Consider the following 19,124-nt stretch of genomic DNA (forward strand, 5'->3'; position numbering starts at 1 on the left):
GAAGTATTGAATTAGGCTATGAGTCTGAGTCCGGGCGACTCGGAGTAGGGGTCGGACCCGGCTGAAGGACACACACCTCGAGGAAGCAGATCAAAGGCCTGACACGACCTACATCGAGGGCACTCAAGAAAGAGCGAAAATTTCTCAAAGACACGTAGATCAGGGCATAAATTAAAGGATAAGATTTGTAAGAAATGGTACAGGTCCGTACTAGGTTGTTATACACCTGTACCAATAGAATTCTTTGCCTCAATTAGGAATGTACTATATTGGGGTTTTCTCCTCCTATATAAAAGGGACCCCAATCATTTGTATCACACATTATTCACTGCAATAGAATATTCTTCTATGCTTTTCTTGTTTAACGTGCTCAGCAAGTGTTCTTCAGCTTTATTGCTTTTACTTTATTGTTCATGTTTTATTGTTCTTAGCTCACCTCGAGGCCTCCAAGGAAATCGAGCTCGAGGTCCTTATTGCTCTAGCAACACTGGTTTGGTTAATCAATTCTTCTTACTTAAACCTAACATTACGTGTATATTCACTAGTATTAGAATAAATCACATATCTTTAAAACCACAAATCATATTTAATTGTTATCCCCATTTTTCGAGGTAAACACACTCCAAAAACAGAATACTTTGTTGAGTTGCTAACAAAAGAATTGCAATTCAAAAGACATAAAATCTATAAAATAAAATAAAATAACGTGTAGCATGTAAATCCATCCCATTCCTTAAGATCCACTTTTTCAATATTTACGTCCATAAAAAAATTATATAACCCCATTAAAAACTTCCATTGTCTTTTTTCCCCTCTTACTTTGTGTTTTGACTTTTTCCATGAGAATGCATATGAATTATGAAAAGCATATCAAACCAACTGTATTGCCTAAAGCAAAGGAAATCTGATGGACAATTTTCAAGGGCAAGTATCATTTTAACCCGAAATTATTTATATTCGATAAACGAAAAAATATAAATAAAAAGTGTATAAAATTTGCATAATTTATATATATATATATATAAAATATATATATTTTTTCAATTATTATTTTGAGAGCGTCTATATAATATCATTTTCTTAATTTTCATTGATAGCTACTTGTAGCACCTTTTTCATTTTCTCGTAATCACGTTCGTCATGATTTCTATAGAAAAAGAATGCTCGTTCTTGTTTTTATATTTGACATTCGTGTGAAACGGTTCAAAACGTAATTAAAGTGGAGCCAAGATTTAAAGGTTATTGATTCATGTCATTGAATCATAATTTGTATTTGCTACTAGGTTCGCAATTAAATATTTTTATATATTTAATAAATTTTTAATACAAATTCAGGATTTAAGTAAAAGCTACTGAATTTGTCCGAACCAGTAGTTACTATGCTACCTCCGCCTTGAAAGCAATGATATTCATGTTGGTCGTGCAGATTGCTATCAATCAGAGGTGAAGCTAGTATTTTAAGTTTATGATTTCTTGATTTTTGAAAATACAATTCGTTGGATTCTAATAAATTATTTATATATTAAATAAAATTTTAATACAAATATAAAATTTTAATCAAAACTACTGAAATTTGCCGAATTTATAAGTGGAATTGTAGTTCTGTCCCTACTATTAGTGGAATATATGAATTAATTTGGTAGGAACAAAATACTCCTTTGTGCAATAACTGCTAACCCTACGTATATAGAAAGGCATTGACTAAGTAAACACATGGTTGACTGAGTAATCAATATTTCTATATTGACTATTGAGAGATTTGTTAACCATACTTCAAATATCAAAATGCATATCTAGGGATATAAATCTAGTAATTTGAGTATTTGGTGAAACTTTATTTTTTTAATTTAAAAAAAAAAGATATTAAAGTTTGGTAACACGTGAATTAGTAAATTAATGAGAATATCGTACCGTCAAACTTCTCTATAACAACATCCCTATATAACAATACTTCACTATAAAAATCAGGCTTTCTCCAGAATCAATTTTCATGTTATGTTCTAATATATATTCTCTATAACAACACTGCGTTGTAACATTCAAAAATATTCGGAACAAACGATGATGTTATTTATAGAGAGGTTTAACCGTATAACCTAAACCAAAGTCGCTATATGCATTGAATTTTATAATTTAAAGAGGTTTTATTAAAATTGGGAAAGACCAATACCATGTAGTTTACGATTTTTTTAAGAATTTGTCTAATACTTTCCATATTATAAAAAACAATTTGGAAAAATGGACCAATATGTGTGAACTGCCTAAATAGTCCTAGCCAATATCCAATTAATATATTTGTCAATGGGACCCAGAACAAGACTAGAAAATATTGCAAATTGACTTTGGTCGCCAACAAATTTCTCATCTTTTCATTTCACCAATTCAAAGCTGCCATGAAACAAAAAACATAAACAGAAAAAAACCATGAATACATTTTTCTTCTTTCTCTTTATTTTTTCCTTTTTTCAAAATATTTACTCTCAAGTTGACACAATAACTACTGCTCAATTTATCAAAGATGGTCAGACTATAGTTTCATCAGATGGAACATTTGAGTTAGGATTTTTTAGTCCAAGAAATACTTCAACAAATCGTTATGTTGGTATTTGGTACAAGAAAATCTCAGCTTTTACTCCAGTTTGGGTTGCTAATAGAGAAATTCCTATTAAGGATAATTCTGGAATCTTGAAAGTTATTAATCCAGGTTTTCTTGTTCTGATTAATGTTACTAATGACACTATTTGGTCAACTAATTTTACAAGAAATGTGCAAAATCCAGTTGCACAGTTACTAGATACAGGGAATTTGGTGGTTAGAGATGCAAATGATCATGACCCTGATAATTTCTTATGGCAAAGTTTTGATTATCCTACTGATACTTTGTTAGCAAGTATGAAGCTTGGAATAAACTTGGTGACTGGCTTGGAAAGGTAGGTTGAATTGTCATATCGTTTCATCTAAAAAATTAAACATTTAGAGAGCATACTTTTATTTACTTAATATAATTATGTATTCAACATGCCCCTAGCACGTCTCAGATAATGGATGGTGGTGAGATGTATGTCAAGCATGGGTGGAGCTGGGGGCGGAAGGGGTTTGACCCCTTTGCCGAAATATTACACTATATATACTAGGTCAAAATGGTGGAGCCAAGGGCGGAAGGGGTTCATTCGAACCGAAAAATTGCACTATATATACTAGGTCAAAATTATTTTTTATACATGTATAGTAGATGCTGAATACTCTACTTTTTCGTATGTTTACTTTTTATATTTTGAACCCCACATTCCTGGCTCACCAATCAAGGTATTGTCCACTTTGCCCCGACCTCTATCTGGGCCACCTTAAGGCTTATTGAGCCTCACGGTTTTGTCCCCTTGGGATCAAACCTCAATAGTTAAATCTTGAACTTGCCCTTATATGACCCCTAATTTTCCCCTCCCATTCTAATGAAAGACTTGACGTAACTGGTAAAGTTGCTCCCATGTGACCAGGAGGTCACGAGTTCGAGTCATGGAAACAGCCTCTGGCAGAAATGCAGGATAAGGCTGTGTACAATAGACCCTTGTGGTCCGGTCCTTCCCCGGACCCTGCGAGCTTAGTGCACCGCGCTACCCTTTATTCTGATGTGAGACTTGCCTAAAGGCAAGTTTCTTGGAGAACTCCCTTTCGCATTAACTACTAGTGGCTCGCGCGCTGTTACATTAGACTTGAACTTAGGACCTCTTCTTGCTACTCTGATACCAAGTTGAATTATGTGATTATTCCATCTAGAATTCTAAATTGTTAGAGAGACCATACTTTTGTTTGCTTAATTTAATTATGTCTTCAACAGGTATCTTAGTTCATGGAAAAGCGATGATGATCCTGCTCCTGGGGATTATACATACCATTGTGACCCTACAGGTTATCCACAGGACCTAATGAGAAAAGGGCCTAATGTAGTTTACAGAGCAGGGCCATGGAATGGTCTTCGATGGAGTGGAGCACCGAACATGGTGAACAACTCGATCACCTCTTTCGGGCTAGTCATGAACAGTAAGGAAATTTACTACAAATATGAACTAGTAAATAAATCTGTCATTTCAACTTTCGAACTAAAGCCTAATGGTAACGCAATGCGTATGATTTGGGTGGAAAAGAAAGAGGGTTGGATTAATTACCATTCAGCTGATGCAGATCATTGCGAAACTTACAAATTATGTGGTGCATATGGAACTTGCACAATCTTTAGCGATCCTGTGTGTCGTTGTTTGGATAAATTCGAGCCAAAGCATCCGGATGATTGGAACAGGACTGATTGGTCCAGTGGCTGTGTCCGAAAAAGTCCACTGAATTGTACAGGAGATGGATTTATTAAGTATTCTGGCATTAAGCTGCCAGATACGCGATATTCCTGGTTTAACGAGACTATGACACTTGACGAATGCAAGTTAGTTTGCTTGAGAAATTGCTCGTGTATGGGATATACGAATCTGGATATCAGCAACGGAGGAAGCGGCTGCTTGCTATGGATCGGGGAGTTGGTTGACATCAGACAACTATCTGAATCTGGACAGGATATCTATATTAGAATGGCTGCTTCTGAGATAATAAGTAAGGAGTTGATGTCATTGAATTGATCGATCAACGTTTGTGTTTAAAGCTATTGTGACGCGAACTAAGTACTAACTATCTGATCTTTTCGGATGGGAACTTTTGCAGGTTCTAGTGATGGATCAAATAGAAAGATAACTGTTATACTTGCAGTCGCTTTGCCTTTATTCGTTGCAATCGTTGTGCTAGTCGTAGGAATATGCCTGATTCTTCGTAGACAGAAAAGGAGAGAGGAAATAGCGCTCATAGAAAAAGGTAAGCGAAACATACTAATTTTATCTTTGGAAAACCAGAAGCAGATAGTATCATAATGGTAATTGATTCTCTAAGTTCTTTAACTTGGTGGTCTAAGCCACGAGCGGAGCTAGAAGCCCAGCTATGAGTTCGACTGAACCCAGTAGCTTTTGTTCAAACAATGTATGTTAAATATGTACAAATATTAAATTTAGAAGCCAGTTATTAGTACTTGAAGACGTCGTTCTAAAATTCAGAACCCATAAAGTTAATATTTTGGCTCCCCGTCGGGTCTAAGCTGTCTACTTGTATGCATATATTGCAGGAAGATTAGGACACACATCCAAGAAAAACGATAGCAATGAAAGACATCATGAAGATTTTGAGCTACCACTGTTTGACTTGTCGACGCTAATAAAGGCTACTGATAACTTTTCGAATCAGAACAAGATCGGACAGGGCGGTTTTGGGAAAGTTTACAAGGTAAAGATTGCCACAAAGCAACTTTTTCTAAGTAATGATGCTCCACTGATTTCTTAAGTCGAGGGTCTATCGGAAACAACCTCTCTACCCTCACAAAGTAGCGGTAAGGTCTGCGTACACTCTACCCTCCCAAACCCCACTTGTGGGATTACACCGGGTTTGCTGTTGTTGTTGTTGATGCTCCACTGATTATACATTGAAATCTTGAAAATCAGTGAAAATAGCATTATGTTTCACTCAATAGAACAAGCCATGAGCCTTATTCTGCTGATGTTGATTGCAGAACAAAATGTTTGTAAAAACATAGGTGACAAATAGAGAAAAGAACATGAAGTCGGACGAATGTCAATTGTTGTTTGGAGTATCTAATAGTAAGTGCACATTTGCAGGGTGTGTTAGAAGGAGGACAGGAAGTAGCTGTCAAGCGTCTCTCAGAAACTTCGAAACAAGGAAACGATGAGTTCAAGAATGAAGTCATCTGCATTGCGAAACTTCAGCATCGAAATCTCGTGAAGCTTTTGGGATGCTGCATTCAAGAAGAAGAGAAGATATTGGTGTATGAATACATGCCTAACAAAAGCCTGGATTTATTTATATTTGGTTAGTTTTGTTCATACAATGCAGCCAATTATTTCAATGCATTAACTAGTTTCAATACAGTAGACCTCTTAAATGAATATAACTTATATAGACACTGCCAGTCTAAGTTGCTTGGAGTCGGGTGCAGGTATCCGATAAAGGTGCTGATCTAGAGATCGGATCTTTTATGATCTAAATTTTAAGATTTGAGGGTACAGATCTAGGTGTGAATACGGGTGCAAGGATTCAGCTATATCTAAAAGTAGAACTATAAAATATGCCTAAATTATGAGATATTTACAAAACTTACATGTAGCTTATAGAGTACAGTAACTCAATCTTTTATCCTCAAGTTGTAGGCAGCCATCGAGAAATCTATAGTAGCTTTTGCCTTGAGAAATCAATATGCCAAATCATATTATCTCAATCAACATAGCATTCAGACTCATGTAACTTCCAGAACCAGGGATATTCGAGCCTGCTGCGTACGATTAGCTTGCCTTGCAGCGGCAAAAGGATTAGACGTCCCCCCATGCTATGGTTCCCTACGGTCCAAACCAGGTACCACTTTATGTTAGGGAGCTGGACGATGATAGCTCTTCCGCATCCCAAAGCATGCTGCCCTCGTGGTCAAAGTACCCAACGTTGATTGACCAGATCCACTACATATCCCACACCCATACTAGTGTCAGTGTTGTATCGACACAAGTGCAGCACCACAAAAGAAGAGTCCGCGCAACTTAGTTGATAGTGTAAACATATGCTAATGTTCTCCAAACCAAATTGAGAAAGAAGAATCTAGAAATTCTGTTATTCAAGATTTGATTTAGTTAGTTTGGAACTTCTAAATTGATGTTACACTAGTCATTTTTCTTACCTATAGTAGCAAATTATAAGAAGCAAGTTGATACCTTTTGGCAGATCAAAGTAGGAGCACATTACTTGATTGGCCTAAGCGCTTCAACATTATCAACGGGATTGCTCGAGGACTTATGTATCTTCATCAAGATTCTAGGCTTAGAATCATACACAGAGACCTGAAAGCTAGCAATGTTTTGCTTGACATTGAAATGAATCCAAAGATATCAGATTTTGGGATGGCCAGAAGTTTTGGAGGGAATGAGACAGGAGCTAATACACGTCGAGTGGTTGGAACGTAGTAAGAAATTAGATTTCTGGTTATACATATTGTTTTTGGACACCTTTTATTTGTTCTTCACATTATGTAACTCTGTGAACGATTTTATGCAGTGGTTACATGTCTCCAGAGTATGCAGTCGATGGGATTTTCTCAGTAAAATCAGATGTGTTTAGCTTTGGCGTATTAATATTAGAAATTGTGAGTGGAAAGAAGAACAGAAGATTTATTCATCCTGACCACAATCTCAACCTCCTCGGACATGTAAGTACTACGTCCCGTCTCCCCCTCTTATAAAACATCATAAGTTTCATAGTCGGAAACAACTTCTACTTCTTCATAAGGTAGATGCATACACATTATCCTCAGATCTCACTTGTGGGATTTCACTGGGTTTGTTATTATTGTTGGACGAGAACTTGATAGCAAAAAGGATATAAAATGGCCGCTCAGCCAAAAATATTTACATCCGCTAATCAATATACATAAGTTATACACTAATGATACATATGTTACATCCGGTGGCTATTTTTTTTTTTTTTTGGATGGGCGGCTACACAGTGTAAACATTCCCATAAAATTTTCAGACATGGATGCTTCATAGAGAAGGAAGATCATCGGAACTAGTAGATTTCAACGCGGTTGAATCATGTTATACATCCGAAGTGCAACGATCGATACATGTCGGGTTGTTATGTGTTCAACAAAGTCCAGAGGACAGGCCAAGCATGTCTTCTGTGGTACTGATGCTGACAAATGAAAGCATTTTGCAGCAACCTAAGCCTCCTGGTTTTTTCATGGAAAGGAACATAGCTGATTCTGCATATTCTTGGAGTAGTCATACACCTGGTTCTGTCAATGATGTTACCATCACTTCATTGGATGCTCGATAAAGGACAACCTGGTGCACTAAGCTTCCGCTATGTGCGGGAACCGGGGAAGGACCGGATCACAAAGGTCTATTATACGCAGCTTTACCCTGCATTTCTATAAGAGGCTGCTTCCATGGCTTGAACCCATGACCTCCTAGTCACATGACAACAACTTTATCAGTTATGCCAAGGTTGTCGTTCCAAATATATATACGATATAGACAGTAGTGTACACACAATTTTGTGCAAGCAGTATCGGTTTGTTGTCACAATTCAGCTTTTACTTCCTTCTGAATCAAGATTTACTTTGTATGATAGTGTATATGCATATTTTTTTAAGAAAATATTGTTTATACACATTATATAAAGAATTTATTTTTTTACGAAGCGGGTCTTATGATACCTCTTATTAAAGGATGTCACTGCCCCTGGATATAGAGATACCATTTTTCTTACTATTAATTTTTTAGCCTTGTATATTGAATAGCCTCTTTTTCCTTCTTTAATGTAATGGTGTTAATAAGCCAGAAGAAAATGTGGACGTAAATTCTTTGGCAGTTCCTATAATATTTGTGTTTTATTCCTTGGGATTTCAATATGAGTTTAAATTCTATGCACCGGCCATATAAAAATATTTACACAACCAGATGACTTATTAAATAATTTAAAATCTCATAATAAGCATTAGTTAGTAATCTGATATAGATGAGAAGTAATTTATTATAACATGTTAAAATTATCCGCTAGATATTATAAAGTATTTTCTCATTTTTAATTTATATGTTTTACTTTCTCTTTAAATTCTTTTTTTTTTTCGTTGCAAGAATCTTGTAGTTGTCATGCTGACGATAGCTTTGACGTATCATATTAGAGAGGGAGACGAGGAGATTATCCATGTTTTTGTATTGGTATTTCTTTAATTCAATGATTTTTTTTGTTTTTCTTTTGACAATATTTTTTTTATTTCCACATTGTTGAAAATATTAATAGATGTCGCTTTTGTTTAATCAAGACTTTCGATCTTGTCCCAAAAATTGAGATACCAAACCCAAATAGACCTCCAACCTTTTGACTGAGCACCATTTTCTTTTTCTTTTTATTTTAATTATTTTTATATTTTACTTTTAGGCTAAAGTCATTTTCTATTTGTTACAGCGACTTCTCTATAAGAAGTCATCTCATTTGCACGAATGTTTTAACCATTTACTATTCAGAATTAATTAATTAGTCCGACTAATCAATACTGTCAATAATTAAGCCTCATGCTGGGCGTACGCCTCTTGAGACTTTCGCCCCACACCATCGTCTCAGAGCATTTTTGGTGCGCCTCGCCCCAGGGCTTGCCCCAAAAACGCCTTTTAAAACACTAGTTATAATATTTCTTAGGCCCATTTTCCTGAAAAAAATAAAACAATTTTTACATTCTTATACACTATATGAAACTATATTACCCTCCCTACTCAAATTTTACTATAATTACATTTTATATACCAAATTACCATTTATGTACATTTTAAGGGAATTAATAATAATAATTATCTTCCACTCCCCCACGTTTCTCTCTCCACATCCCCCCCCTTCCCCACATATCTTGCACCCACCCACGATTCCACCATTGACAACCATTAAAAAACTTTGAAGCTTTGAATTCGAACTTGGGTTTTCAAAAAACATTATTTGTTTGATTTGGATGTTGTTGCAAAGAATTGAGAATTCTCTCTACGTCTCTCTCTATCTCTAAATCCCTAATTTCAGTAATGTAAAGCAAAGGAAAAGAGAGCATCAATTCCGACAACCATTAAAAAGTTTTAAAGCTTTGAATTCGAATTTGGGTTTTCAAAAATCATTATTTGTTTGAATTAGATGTTGTTGCAAATAATTGAGAATATGATTTGGAGTTTATATCTCAATTTTGCGGGATTTTGGTGAAGATTAGACTTGGTTTTGGCTGAATTTCAGATTGAAACTCGAAGAAGAAAAAGACAACATGATATACATTATATTTACGAAATTGTAGTAAAATTGTAGAAAAATTGTATTCTGTTGTTTATATATTTTTCTTTTATTTATTTAACTATTGTATGAAAGTTGAACAACATTGTATTAAAATTATATTTAAGTTGCATGATATTGTAGTTATATATAACTGAGTAGAAATAATGTATGAAAATTGTAGATAAATTGTATAATATATAATTAGTTGTATGAAATTTATTTTTACTATGTATAAATCAGATACAAAATATACAAAATACATATTGTATGAAAGTTAATTCCCCCATATTTACTGTGATTTCCCAATTTGTATTATCTCTGATTTGTTGCTTTGTTTTTCTGTTTTCTACCAATTCACTTATTTTCTCCTCCTCATTTTGAGTAACTGTTGTATGTGAAATTTCTCCTCCCATTAAAAGCATTTCAATTTTTACAATTCACAATAGGTCTGAGAACTGTGCTAGTTTGGTCATTGGTGATTGGAGGACCGCAACTTGAACCGCACTTTAAATCAATAAAACTCATACTGGGAAATTAGTCATCGTCCTCTTCGTGATCCATAAGGTGAAATATCAGCAAAAACGGTGAAATAGTGTAATTGTGAGATAGTAATTAATAGGTAGCAAAATTTGTATTTACAGTGACTTGGTTGATGCACCTTAATTAGAGTATCAGGACATAATTGCAACAGTCAAAGTGCAAATTGAATAAAATTATTCGGTAAATTCCTCGATTGAAGGCACAAATAATGGATTGGGAGCCTTTAAAGGTGGATTGTATATATTTTGTAAATAAAACTTGTTTATGCCGGGTATTTACTAAACATGAACATTAAGGGTAATAAAGTTTCAAATAGTGCATAAGAATGAAAAAATCCCAAAAATAAATAAATGTTGGTAGATTAATAAATGTTGATAACTAGTAATGTTGCTGTCACGTGACCCGAAGGTTACGGATTCGAGCCGTGGAAACAACCTCTTGCAGAAATGCAGAATAAGGCTGCATACAATATACCCTTGTAGTCCGACCCTTTCCCGGACCCCACACGTAGCGGGAGCTTAGTGCACCATGTACTTTTTTTTTGGATAGATTAATTAAAAGGGAGATAAAGATAAAAAGAAGGTATTCTCCATCAAAAGTCAATGTATATAGAGGGAGGAAAAAACTAGGAATATGAAGAAAAATATTAGGAAGAATAAAGGGAGATGGTTTTGAACTGTAGGGATTGAGTAGTCAAAGGTGTACAACTTTGAAAATTTGATCTTTTTTCACATCCTAATAAAAGGTCTTTAGAATTGAGGTAATTTAAATTAAAAATGATTAATTTTATATTATTTTCTAATGTTTAGTTGGGTATAAGAATGTTTGAGGTAATTGTAGAAGGTGAATGATAGACTCAGATGTGATTTTTCTTAGTATTAAAAGTTGACAAGAATATTAACTGTTGGTTAAAGCAAGTGATATTGGGTAAGATTTGAAAATGTGCAAGGAAAAAGTCGTTGTTCTTTTTAATGGAAGTTGTTTTCTTAGCTAGAGAAAACTTCTCAACATACTAAAAATGATTTCATTAAGATTTTTTTTCTCTTATTAATATTAATTACTCTACTCATTTCATTTTATTTAGCATTTTTTGACGAGACATGATGTTTAAGAAAGAAAAGATATATATATTGTGTGACTATGTAGAGTGTCATTGAGGGTAAAATACAGATATAAAATTATTCTGTTAAAAAAGATTAAAATAGAATTAATGTCACATAAAATGGAGCCGATGCAGTATCAAATATTTCCTCTATCCCAAAATACTTGTCATGTTTCGCTTTTTGAGAGTTAATTTGAATAATCTTTGAAGTTAAAGTGGATTCGATTAATTTAATATTTTAAAATTAAAATTAAAATATTTGAAAACTATATAAAAGGTAATATAATTTATAATTCTTCTCATATGAATATACCAGACCCCACTTGTGGGACTATACTGGGTCACTGTCTCATATCAATATAGTAAAAAAAATACATGTTAAAATATTGGTCAAAACTCATATAGTTTGAATCTTGAGAAGCGAAAAGTGACAAGTATTTTGGAACGGAGGAAGCACATAACTAAAACCTTAGTACATGGCTTCCCAGCCACCTTTACCAGAGGCGAACCTATGTTATACTGAAAGGGTCACTGGTACCCGTAAAGTTTGGCGAAACTTTTATATATATACGTATACGTATTTAGAAAATAGTGATATATTAGTAGTGGACATCGTATATACAAAGTAGATTTTGGTTGAATTCAAAAGTTCACCTCGACTTTCAATTCCTGTCCGCCTATGGCCTTTACTCTTTTCAACTAGGTCGAAACCTGAAGTGGTTACAAATTCACAATGCTAAATAAAATAAAGTCAGAAGAAGACTTGACATTTGAACATTACAAGTAAGATCATTCAATTAATCAAGAAAAATAAGAAAAACAATTTTTTGACATATCATTTTCCTAGTATGAACATGTGGGCTTCCAGGAAATGAACTTTTCAACTTAACACTAAAACTATACTTTTTTTTTTCTATCAATTATTATACTAAGGTTCTTGAAAATCAAAAGCCACACCTGAAAAAAGGCTCAAAATTGAATCCATGAATTTTCTATCTTGTTTATTCATCTGTTTCAATTTTCTTTCCATTGCACTAATCTCCACAGCATTAGACACCATAACTATTGATCAACAACTTAAAGATGGTGACACAATTATTTCACCTGGTGGGGTTTATGAACTTGGATTTTTCAGGCCTGGAAATTCGACGAATTGCTACGTCGGTATATGGTACAAGAAGATATCAGCTGGAACTGTTGTTTGGGTTGCCAACAGAAATAGTCCATTAAATGATACAACAGGAGTGTTGATGCTCAATCCTGAAGGAATCCTAGTACTTATCAATAGTACTAACGCGACAGTTTGGTCGTCGAATTCATCAAAAATATTGAAGAATCCAATAGCAAGATTATTAGATTCAGGGAATTTTATAGTCAGGGATGAAAATAATAGTGATCCTGAAAATTTTGTCTGGCAAAGTTTTGATTATCCAGGGGATACTTTGTTACCTGGAATGAAGCTCGGGCGAAATTTTGTAACAGGCCTGGATTGGTGCATTTCGTCGTGGAAAAGTATGGATGATCCTGCTACTGGTGAATATGTTGACAGGTTTGATATTCAGGGATATCCACAGTTATTTGTATGGAAAGGTTCTTCTATTTCATTTAGTTCAGGTCCCTGGAATGGTCTTGCATTTAGTGGAAGTCCTAAATTACAACCAAATACATATTTTTCGTTCGGGTTTGTCCTGAATCAGGAGGAAGTTTATTACAAATATGATCTTAAAAATGGATCAATGCCTACTAGGCTTGTATTGACTCCTGGTGGTTTGATAAATCACTATACTTGGATCGATCGTACAGAAAGTTGGTTTCTTTACTTGACAGCACAGTTTGATAACTGTGATCGTTTCGCGTTATGTGGTCCTTATGCAAGATGTGTGATTAATAACTCGCCCCCGTGTGAATGTTTGAGAGGTTTCGAGCCAAAGTATCCGCAACAATGGGATGTAGCAGATTGGTCAAGTGGATGTGTAAGGAGAAGTCCTTTGGCTTGTCAACAAGATGGATTTAGGACATTTACGGGTATTAAAGTGCCTGATACGCGGAAATCATGGTATAATGGAAGCATTGGACTCGAGGAATGCAAGACGTTGTGCTTGGCTTATTGCAACTGTACAGCCTATTCGAATCTTGATGTTCGAAATGGTGGAAGTGGATGCTTACTATGGTTTGGTGATCTCATCGATATGAGAGAGCTTAGCGCGAATCAACAAGATCTGTTTGTGAGAGTCGCTGCTTCAGAAGTAGGTAATAACTACTTACTCTACTACTCTATTTGTTCCAGTTTATATGAACCTTTCGCTCTTTAAAAGTCAATTTGACTCAATATTTTAAAGTTACAATTCAGATATTCAAAAACTATACGAAAAGTACTATAAGTTGCAATGCTTCTCATGTCAATACGTTGAAAAATGCATTTCAAAATGTTGGTCAAAGCTTACATAGTTTGAACCTCGAAAAGCAAAAAAGTTTACATAAACTGAAACGGAGAAGGCACTTACTATTTTCGATTCTAACTAGAAACTGAGGGCTGATATCTTATTTATGGTCTAACTATCAACAGATCAAGACAAGAAACGAAAGAGAAAGCGGTCAAGGCTGATTGCAATCATATCAGCAGCAGTCGCGACTTGTGTCCTCGGCCTTCTAGCTTGGTATGCATTCCACAGAAGAAAAAAGAGAACAGGTAAATTAACTATCGTTCACCTTTATCAAAACATCGTACTGCTAACGTTCTGTTTCGTAGATATTACCAATTGATTATTCTACAGGTAGAGAAGTTGGAACGGACGATATGGAGTTACCATTGTTTGATTTAGTTACTGTTGCAACTGCTACTAAGAACTTTTCTTCTGCTAATGTGGTCGGAGAAGGTGGTTTTGGACCTGTTTATAAGGTACAATTACGAATTCCATTTTCAAAATTTAGCTAGAAATGACATCTTTGACTCGTTGATTCGACAAAATTGCAGGGTAAACTACCAAATGGACCAGAAATAGCAGTGAAAAGGCTTTCGGAATACTCAGGACAAGGTCTTCAAGAGTTAAAAAATGAAGTGATTCTAATATCCAAACTACAACATAGAAATCTTGTCAAGCTTTTGGGTTGTTGTCTTGAAGGAGAAGAAAGGATGCTAATCTATGAATTTATGCCTAACAATAGCTTGGACTATTTTATTTTTGGTATGTTTCTCTTGACTGTCGAGGGTCTGCTGGAAGCATCCTCTCTAGCTTATAGGGTCTGCGTACGCACTACTCTTCCCAGACCGACAGACTTTACTTATGGGATTACACTGGTTTTTTTGTTGATGTTGTTGTTGTTGTTTGTATGTTTCTCTTGACTAGCTACCTATATAACATGTTGCTTGTATCCTCCAAAAATTACTACTGCACCCGTGTCAGATCCTCAAAAGTTGTACATACTGTTTTTGGAGGAATCAATATGGGCGCATGACATTTTTGGAGGATTTGATCCCACTTATGGGATTACATTAGGTTTGTTGTCGTCATTGTTGTTGTTGTTGTTGTTGTTGTTTGTATGTTTCTCTTGACTAGTTACCTATATTCCGTGTTGCTCGTGTCCTCCAAATATTGCTGCTGCACCCGTGTCAGGTCCTCAAAAGATGTACGTACTGTTTTTGGAGGATTCAACACGGGCGCCACGACATTTTTGGAGGAGCTTAGTAGTAAATATTTATTTCTGAAGTGCTAGGAATGAATTAGGATTCACTGACATTTTACTTAATGAACTACATATTGCAGATTCACGCAGAAAAGGATCACTCGATTGGAGAAATCGCTTTAAAATTGCTATGGGAATATCTCGAGGCCTTCTCTATCTTCATCAGGACTCAAGATTAAGAGTTATTCACAGAGACCTAAAAACCAGCAACATTTTATTGGATACTGACTTGAATCCAAGAATTTCTGACTTCGGCCTAGCTAAAATATTTGTTGGAGATCAAATGGAAGGAAAAACGAAGCGAGTAATAGGAACATAGTAAGTTTCAATATTTTAGCTATATGATTGAGTTTTTGAGATTATCAACAGTTCATCAACTTAAATTTGATGCGTCGTGCAGCGGATATATGGCCCCAGAGTATGCAGTTGATGGGAAATTTTCAGTGAAATCTGATGTCTTCAGTCTTGGTGTGCTTTTACTTGAAACCGTCAGTGGCAGAAAGAACAGGAAATTTCATCATTTGAGTCATCATCATAATCTTTTGGGACATGTAAGTACATATATCACCAAAACTTTGATCCTTTACCCTTTTTTTTTTTTACTGAAAACTCCGACTTTGTGAGCTTGGTCATATTGTCAGTCCCAAGCCAGATAAAGGAAGAGGGTTGCAGTAGGCGAGCAACCAGCGTAAGTCTGATATAGTTCGTTTTGGGTCAAGCCCATACGGTTTTTCCCAAAAGACCTCATACCCCCTGGCGGAGACAAAATTTCCACGTAGGCGGTTAAAAAAAAAAGAAGTTGTGACCAATGAGAATTAAACTGGCGACCTCACAAAGGTATTGACCCCTTCGACTACTAAGTCATGCTTTTGGACTGTGTCAAGGGGCACAAAACAGATTTTGCCTTATATGTATAGTGTAATTTTCTGGCGAAGGGACTGGGGCGAACCTCCTGACGTCCTCTAAATCCGCCCACGCTTATACCATTATGAGATCCCTAAACCTTATATGTAGTCTCCCAATCTTTTCAGCAACCAATCTGGAGTTTTGTTCACACAATCAACATATAAGCTTAAATGAAGAAACATGGTTATTCAGGATTCAATACATAGCCGACCATAACGCGTTTGGGACTGAGGCGTCGAATAGTTCTATAGTTGTTGTTGTAGCCTTTTTTTCTTCTTCTAATACTGATGTATAAATTATGTTGTGGTAATATTTCAGGCATGGTTACTATGGAATGAAGGCAAGGCCTTAGAACTACTGGATGAATGTTTAAAAGAATCCTATATTGAATCTCAAGTGATAAGATGCATTCAAGTAAGTTTACTATGTGTACAAAAATTCCCAGAAGATAGGCCAACAATGGAATCAGTAGTTTTCTGGTTAAGCAATGAAGGTGTGAAATTGCCTCAACCAAAGCAGCCTGGTTTCTTTATTGAAAGATATTCAACTGAATCAACTGATGAAAGATGTATCACTGAAAATACAGTGTCACTAACAATTCTTGAGGCAAGATAGACTAGATTTCTCAATGTAATAATACTACTAACCAAATGGTATCATAAAATCCCAGTTCAAAAAATATGAATTGGCAGAGACGGAGCCAAGATTTGAAGTTTATGGGTTCAGAATTTTAATCTTTTTAAATTACTGAGTTCGAAATTGATAATTTATGCATATTCAATAGGTTTTAAAAATAAATATAGGGTTCGGATCAAAATTATTCAGTACGACCAAAGCCCCTATGAATTGGAATATTTAGAATTATGTCTCTTTGTTTTTTTATCATTGTTTAGTCATTACTGGACATAAGGAGGAGATCCTCCAGTCCCCTTCTCTACTTGTGCTCATAAGTCCTGCTAAAGTATCTTTAAATATTGTTACGGAGCCAGAATTTTCATTAAGAAAGTTATAATATAAAGAAGTAAACAGTTGTTGAAATCAACCGCTGATACTTGCATTAGGGTAGGCTGTCTATGTTATACCCCCTTAGGATGCAACTTCTTCTCGAATCCTGTGTGAACGTGGGTGCAACTCCTTCTCGAATCCTGTGTGAACGTGGGTGCACTGGACTGCCTATAGTACAGGTCTCTCCAAAAAAAAAAAAGGGTTGTTTCTTGAAATTAGAATTATTTCAATAACTAAACAAGAAAATAAATAATTTTTACTTCAATAAACTTCTCTAGGCTAAACGCCATTATGAAGTCTTAGCATTCTATTAACTCTGCCTAATGTTCAACTATTTCCTAAACTGCAATTTACAAAGTAGATGCATTCTTCTTTTCTCTTTTTCCACCTAGTATTCAGTTTTCGCATTGGTGCATCGACTTACTCGGATTTTCGCGTGTAAGGCACATTAAAAGGGAAGTACTCTCTATCAAAAAAATTTCAATTCCTAAATTTCGAACGCGAGAAGTATGATTAAGGGTGGAGAGATTCTATTCATTCCATCACAACCCTTTGTCGCAAAAGATGCATTTTGCATCATTGGTATAATATATAAGATCACCGTCCTGGTATAACTTTCTTTTTTCCTGTAAATAATCATAGTGGTATTAACGATCAGATTACCTCATCATTCAAAAGTAAAATAATAACACTCTCATAGATATTGCAAATTATATACCTACGTTTTGGAGTATTGGTGTACATGTTTCGCATTTAATCTGTTTCACCTAAATTACAAGTCAAAATGGCACACTAAATACTCTCTCGTTCAAGTTTATGTGACATTATTTTTTTAGTCTATACAACAAAAGTAACACATTTATATACTTGAATATAATTTAACTTTAAATTCTCATTTTATACATAAAAAGAAACTTTTATAGTCACAAGAATATTATAGCATGTTCAAACTAAAAGTTTCAAAAGTCTTATAGTTACACAAATGTTATTACTCTTTTAAGGCAACAAATTTCAAAAAATTTTAATTTTTTAAACTCCATGTCGATTCACGCTACAAAGACCAAGGAAAACTTGTTAGATGAATCTTTATCACAATCACAAAAATATACAAATATCTATGTAGCAGAAATTAGAAAAATGCAAAAGTATACCCCTGAATTATAACCGAATTTTTAATTATACATGTTATCTTTACAGGGTCCTATTATCTTTCCAACTTGTTTGAAAGGGAACTATTACCTCCCGAAGTAATGAGGTAGCAAAGAGAGCGTGTTTCACTTTCTCAAAGAGTGAGAAGCCTCTAATTTTCTTTTTCTTTTTCTTTTTCTTCTCTTCTTTTCTTTTTTCTTTTTCTCTTCTCATTTTTTTTGTTTTCTCTTCTACTCCGCCACTTTGTCATAGCCACAACCTTTCTCCAATACTGCCACCACTATTATTACCACCACCACCTCCCTCTTCTCACTCTGGTGATTATTGCTTTCTCCCTCCCTATTTCACTTCTTATCTAAAATAGAAAAAATCTATCATAATTGTCACGATCCGGAAATCCCACCTTCGGGATCGTGATGGATCCTCACATTTCACTTAATAGGCAAGTCATCGTTAGAGTAATTCTTTATCAAATTTAAACACTTTGAACAATTTAACCAATTAAACAATAATGAAATCCAAAATAAAGTACGAAATAACATAATAATCCAATATCTAGTACAACCCGAATCTGGAGTCACAAGTACACGAGCTTCTAGAGGTTCTACAAGTAGGGTCTAAAATAAGTACAACTGTCTCGAATGAAATAAACAGTAAACAGGGAAAGAGGAAAGCGGACTTCAAGGTCTGCGGACGCCATCAGATCTACCTCGATTCTCAAAATACGCTAATCTAAGCTGATGCGCCTCACGGATAGCTAGGACCAGTATCGAAATCTGCACATGGAGTGCATAGTATAATATGAGTACAATCGACCCAATGTACTCCCTAAGTGTCGAGC

The 19,124-nt window shown here is 35.0% G+C and overlaps 1 protein-coding gene across 1 annotated transcript; it reads left to right on the plus strand.

The window, feature by feature from the left end:
* The first annotated feature begins 2,368 nt into the window (after positions 1-2,368).
* Positions 2,369-16,952, plus strand: LOC107828940 (uncharacterized). The gene is made up of 16 exons (XM_016656337.2): positions 2,369-2,930; positions 3,836-4,596; positions 4,705-4,851; positions 5,156-5,313; positions 5,703-5,913; positions 6,814-7,051; positions 7,144-7,294; positions 7,618-7,920; positions 8,727-8,810; positions 12,481-13,789; positions 14,106-14,228; positions 14,314-14,438; positions 14,514-14,724; positions 15,304-15,541; positions 15,624-15,774; positions 16,448-16,952. Exons 1-16 carry the CDS (start codon positions 2,425-2,427, stop codon positions 16,742-16,744), a joined length of 5,013 nt encoding a protein of 1,670 aa, XP_016511823.2. The 5' UTR covers positions 2,369-2,424; the 3' UTR covers positions 16,745-16,952.
* Positions 16,953-19,124: the final 2,172 nt, after the last annotated feature.

This window comes from Nicotiana tabacum, chromosome 1 (genome assembly GCF_000715075.1).
Source record: "Nicotiana tabacum cultivar K326 chromosome 1, ASM71507v2, whole genome shotgun sequence".
Classification (NCBI taxonomy): Eukaryota; Viridiplantae; Streptophyta; class Magnoliopsida; order Solanales; family Solanaceae; genus Nicotiana; species Nicotiana tabacum.